The 5,937-nt window shown below is 36.8% G+C and overlaps 1 protein-coding gene across 1 annotated transcript; it reads right to left on the bottom strand.

The window, feature by feature from the left end:
- Window positions 1-565: 565 nt before the first annotated feature.
- Window positions 566-1,075, bottom strand: LOC137833955 (uncharacterized). The gene has a single exon (XM_068642025.2). It carries the CDS (start codon window positions 1,073-1,075, stop codon window positions 566-568), a length of 510 nt encoding a protein of 169 aa, XP_068498126.2.
- Between the last annotated feature and the right edge of the window lie 4,862 nt (window positions 1,076-5,937).

Raw genomic sequence — 5,937 nt, 5'->3', positions numbered from 1 at the left:
TCACATGGGAGGTGTGACCTTTTTCTACTATGACACCTCCCAAAAACTACACCAACACCACTCTCCTAAGTCACATGGACAATGTGACTTTATTTTACATTTTCACACACCTTTATTTAATAACCACACCTCCTAAAACTATACAAGAGTATTTCAAAGCTTGGCCTTGCCCCTCATGGGATGGATTTGGGCTCTTTGGGCTTTGGCCTTCTTGGGCTTGGGCTTGGGCTTTGGGCTTGGGCCTCATCTTTATTTTATGTCTTCTTTTAATTTTGAGAAGACTAGAAGGAAGAACTTCAAATGTGAGGGTGGATGTCCTCTTCCTCCATTAATAAAAGCCTCCTTTATTTGATTCTCATCATTGTTGCTCACTTTGGTTTACATCTTGTTGCTCACTTTGGTTTCTACAAATGACTGCTTCATGCCCAAGTTGATTGCACTTGTTGCACTTACCATCAGGTCTTCTCCAGCACTTAAACGGTGGATGGCCTAAGTTGTTGCAATGCTTACAAGAAGGGTAATTTCTCCTTTTGTGGTTATTGTGTGCAACAAATTCTCCATTTTCTTATTGGTTCTTTTTGATCTTGCTATCTTTGTTTCTCCAGCCACCTTTATGTTTGGTTGTTAAGGCTCCTTCTATTGCTCCATCTTGTCTCGTGGCTCTTCTTTCTTCCTGTGCTTGTAAAGCATTTAAGAGCTCTGCAAGAGAAATTTTTGATAGGTCCTTTGTGTTCTCTAGGGTTGTTATGGTGGCTTCAAACCTCTCTATAACTGTTACAAGTAGTTTTTCCACAACTCTGGAATCTTTTAACACAGATCCAAGCAACCTCACTTTGTTGGCAATGCTTAGAAGTCTATCAGAGTACTCTTTTACGGATTCTGACTCCTTCATTCTATGCAGTTCAAACTCCCTGATTAGATTCAGCACTTGCATACGACGAATCCTCTCATCACCTTCATATTCGGCCTTGAGGTAATCCCAAATTTCTTTTGCTAATTTCAAGGACATTATACTTGTGAATACCATAGGAGATACAGCTGCAAATAGACATGCTTTTTCCTTTGATCTTTTCATCTTCTTTTCTTTTTGTGATTTTATTTATGCCACAGTAGGGTTTTCTGGAAGGGACTGAATTTCATAGTCCTCTTCTACAGCCTCCCATAAATCCAATGCTTCTAGGTAGGTCTCCATATGAACAACCCACATTTGATAATTGTCTCCATCAAAGACAGATGATGTCATTGCTGAAAAGTTGAAACCTGCTTCCATTGATGCACTTTACTAACCTCACAGATCCCTCAAGAAGATAGCTCTGATACCAATTGTTGGTTTTTTTAGAATAAATCAGAGGAAGAAATTTTATTATCTTTGTTAACAATTACATTTATAGTATCTGCAATAACTGACTCTTAAATGATTTTATGAGGTTACCTAGAAATATTAAATCAGCAATTAAAACATAATTAAAACAGAAGAATAAAATATCACGTGCACTTATTGTTGAGTTTAATAGTGCCAAAGTTCAAGAGGGGGGGTGAATTGACCTTTTAAAACTTCTTCGCAGAAACAGTGTTTAACCCAGTTTTACAGAAAATAAATCGATTTATGTAAAAATGAACAGATTTATTTCAGCACTGTTTTTGTTTGAAAAGCTTTTAATTCAGCAAGATTAATCACAAGATTATGCAGTGAGAATTTCCAGCAGCACACACTCAAATATCATATTTGAAAAACAGTGAAACACAGAAACTGCAAGCTTCAATTTCAAGCAAGTGATTAAGGTTCAATTGATAGCATGCTAATTAATTGAGTGATCTTTGCAAACAAGCTGTTTCAGTGGCTTTTAACAGACTATGAATGTTCTTCTTGATGTTAAGCAATTTTCCAGAAATTAAGAACACTTAATCACAAAACAGCAAGCTTAATTTTAAGCAATTGTCGAAGGTTCAATTAATGATATTGACAGTTTCTTGATCAGCCTATCACAGTTAATCTGTTCCAATGGTTTTAGCAGATTATGTATGTTCTTATCAGATTACAACAGCTTTTTCAGAAATCAAGAACAGTATGCACTGTGCCCAGAAAGAACAGATTTATTTTCAATTGAACAGATTTATTTCTTTGCTGTTTTATCAATTATGCAGAAACGAGATTGCAGAGTGAGGGAGAGAATGAACACAAACAATTATACTGGTTCACTCAACCTGAGCTACATCCAATCTTCACCAACAACAGGTGGAATTCACTAACACACAGTACAATCAAGTACACTTCCCACTGTTCTTGAAACCTACAAGAACTTAGGTACTCTTGCTGAAAAAACCTATTTCAGCACTCATACACACACATCCACTCTCCAAGAACACCTATCAAGAAGAGGATTCAACCAAACTTTTACAACTAATAAGAAGTGAAACGACTACACCTGATTGAGGTAACAAAGATCAGCCTTAAACCAGTAGGCAAGATTGCTAGAACAGTAGCTGCACCTCACACCAAGCTTTTGGAACCAAACCAAGACCAAGCACTTTGTGATTTTTGAAATCTTTGAAGAACAAATGCTAATCCTTGAAAACACTTAACTCTCTGCTGTCAAAACTTGTTTTTTGCAAATGTATAAACTGTTTGAATCGTTGTTAAACTCAGAAAACAAGTTTGCATTTTATAGAAAGCCAGCTTATAACAGAATTTTGAAAAACAGTTAAAGCTGTTATAAAATGAACAGATTGAAAATAAAATGAACAGATTTATTTTCAAAAGCAGTTAGAGAATCTGTTAAGTGAGGAGACTTAGTCAACCATTCTGGTGCTGAGATAAAACTGAAAAACGTTTAAGCTTGACATGGCACCAGAGGCAAAAAAGAATCTATTCATTTACAGATGAACAGATTTATTTTTCAAAACGAAAACAGAGAAAATTTAACTATTGAAACTCAGTCGTTTTGAAAAGAAGAAAACTTAGTCAAAATACCTGATGCACAAAATCCAATTTTTACAAGACTTTAGCCAAGGCATCAGTGAAGAAAATGAATCTGTTTATTTAGAAAAGAACAGATTTATTTTTATGCAGTAAAACGTGTTTTTGTGTAAAACATGTGAAAAACAGTTTTAGAAAACTTATGCTTGTTCTTAACACATGGCCAGTGGTTATGAGGTGAGATACTCAGCAAAAAGCTACTTTTAGACAACCTCTAAGCACTAACTAAGACATTCTTAAAGCAAAGCACAAATACATGGAAAGTACATAAAAGTCTTCATCAAACACAGCATACAAGTCTTCATCAAACACAATCTTGAAGGGGCAGCAACCATCTTCAACAATCTCCCCCTGTTTGATGGAGACAAATCCCCATAGCTAAACCTCATAGCTTTGTTGCTTTAAGCACTTGTACTGCACCAGATTTTAAACTAAAAAAGCACCTGCACTGCACCAGATTTTAAACCAGAAAAAACAGCAGTATTGCATAGCATATGAATTGATTTAAAGGTGCAGAATTAACTCCCTGTTACAGCTAGCATCACCTAGCATGGTGAGCTATTTTTCTCCCCCTTTGGATTCATCAAGCAGCATATAAGCATAGGGAAATACAGGGGTATAAAGCAGAAATTATAACCATAATAGTTCAGAACCAGAAAACCAAATTACATAAACTTGAAAACTGATAAAGAAAGCATTAAAAGCAGAAAAACTACTGATCCTTGTAGTAAAGCTCTGCAAGCTGTGCCTGAACTCCTTCAATCTGATGATCAAGGTGTTGGAACCTTGCATGAGTAGCATCAAAGTGTGCCCTTTGTTTTGCAGACATGACATCAAGACGATACAACACTTGCCTCTCAAACATAGACATTGGTTCTCCACGGTATTCTGGACTTTGATAGGCAACTATGGCATTTGCAGCAACTTCCTCATGTTCAGATTGGGCAGCAGGAGAGTCATCATCCATAGGAATAGCTTCATCCTCATCTTCATGTTCTGCTTGAGTGTCCTTCTCCTTGAGAACCACCCACTTGTTTTCAATTTTGTGAAAACCCATTTTGGTGAGAGTTGAAGTGTCAATCTCACTTACAGCTTTGATAGGGTCATTTCTCTCATTTGTAACATCAATACCAAAGTAATCAATTAATTTGGAAACAAGAATAGCATAGGGAAACCTGTAATCAGCCAACCTTTTTGACTTGAGCATGTGTTCATTGACAATGAACACCCAGTTTACCTTAATCTGGTTCATGATGCAATATAGGAGAATAAGATCCTCTTCATGTAGGACAGCATGGTTTGTTCCTCTAGGAATCAGTTGCCAAGCTATGATGTATGCAACTAGACGTGGAGTGAGGTTCAAATGCCCTGCATGGAATCTGTTTATGCTCTCTGTAGGATTCCTCATGCAACTTTTGTAGTATTGCAGCTTGTTGAATTCTGAAATTCCACTGGTATTTCCTTTCCCTACTTTCAGTCCAGCATATTTTATTCCAGCCACAGAATTCCACACCTCACTTGTGATCTTCATCTTTGTCCCTTTCACATAAGAGACAACATTCTTCCCATCCAATGTGAGGTTAGTATAAAACACCTTAACCAAGTCAGGATAGACATTACCCGTTAATTCCAGCATCTTTTTCAGTTTCTGGTGCTTCAACACAACCCTTGTTTCTACCAGTTTTTCAGATTTCAGCCAGTTGAAATCCAGCACCTTGGGTATGTTGATCTGCTTCCTGCTTGTTTCATGAATGTAGGCATTGATGCCTTCTTCATTTCCAGCGAACCATCCTTCTAACACACCTTGAGAAGTGGTTTGCTTTCCCTTGCCTTTCTGTTTTTGTCTTGAAGACGAAGCCATGGTAACCTGAATTCTTTTCTTGATTTCAAATGGTGAGAATAGAAAGAGAATGGCCAATGTGGGTAGCAAGTATTCACACAGATTTATAGCAGAATAAATGGATTGATATGGCAGTTATGAGTGGATATTCATGAAGATATTATGCTTCTGAATTTTGTGCAGAGTATCTTTGAAAATAAGCACCAAATCTTTAGGGTCACGATGCATACACTCAAATTCTTATTGAGCACCCAAACCATCAAATCGGTTACATAACCATGACCAAAACCGTCAAAGGTACAGAGGTTAATGCCCACTAAGTCAGTAAAGCAGTCAAAGATCAGAATTTCTCTTTCCTAGTCATCAATGCGTATCAGTGCAGAAAATAAACACATTTAATTGCGAATAAACAGATTTAATTTTTCACTGCTAGGTACAATTTACATTTAAAATACCCAATTCATTAAGCAGAAAATTAAACCTATCTTTGGCTAATGGTTTTGTGAACAAATCAGCAAGTTGTAAATCAGTACCAATGAACTTAATATCACATGTTTTATTAGATATGTGTTCCCTTAGAAAATGATGCCTTATTTCAATGTGTTTGGTTCTTGAATGCATGACAGGATTTTTGGTTAAGTTGATTGCACTTGTATTATCACACAGCAGAGGTATATGGTTAAGTGAGATACCAAAATCATTCAATTGTTGTCTTAGCCATATAGTTTGAGCACAACAACTCCCTGCTGCAATGTATTCTGCTTCAGCAGTGGAAAGAGCTACACAAGCCTGCTTTTTGCATTGCCATGAGATCAAACTTGATCCAAGCAAATGACAGGTTCCACTTGTGCTCTTCCTATCAATTTTGCAACCTGCAAAATCTGAATCAGAATACCCAGTTAAGCTTAATGAAATGTTACCTGGATACCACAAGCCAACTTCTTTAGTTCCTTGCAAATACTTCAAAATCCTTTTGACAGCATTGTAATGTGATTCTTTAGGAGCAGACTGAAACCTTGCACACATGCACACTGCAAACATTATATCTGGCCTGCTAGCAGTAAGATACAGCAGTGATCCTATGAGTCCTCTGTATTTGGTTTCATCAACAGAAATTCCA

Source organism: Phaseolus vulgaris, chromosome 5 (genome assembly GCF_051622355.1).
Source record: "Phaseolus vulgaris cultivar YP4 chromosome 5, ASM5162235v1, whole genome shotgun sequence".
NCBI classification, from domain to species: domain Eukaryota; kingdom Viridiplantae; phylum Streptophyta; class Magnoliopsida; order Fabales; family Fabaceae; genus Phaseolus; species Phaseolus vulgaris.
This window is presented reverse-complemented; position numbering and strand designations above follow the sequence as displayed.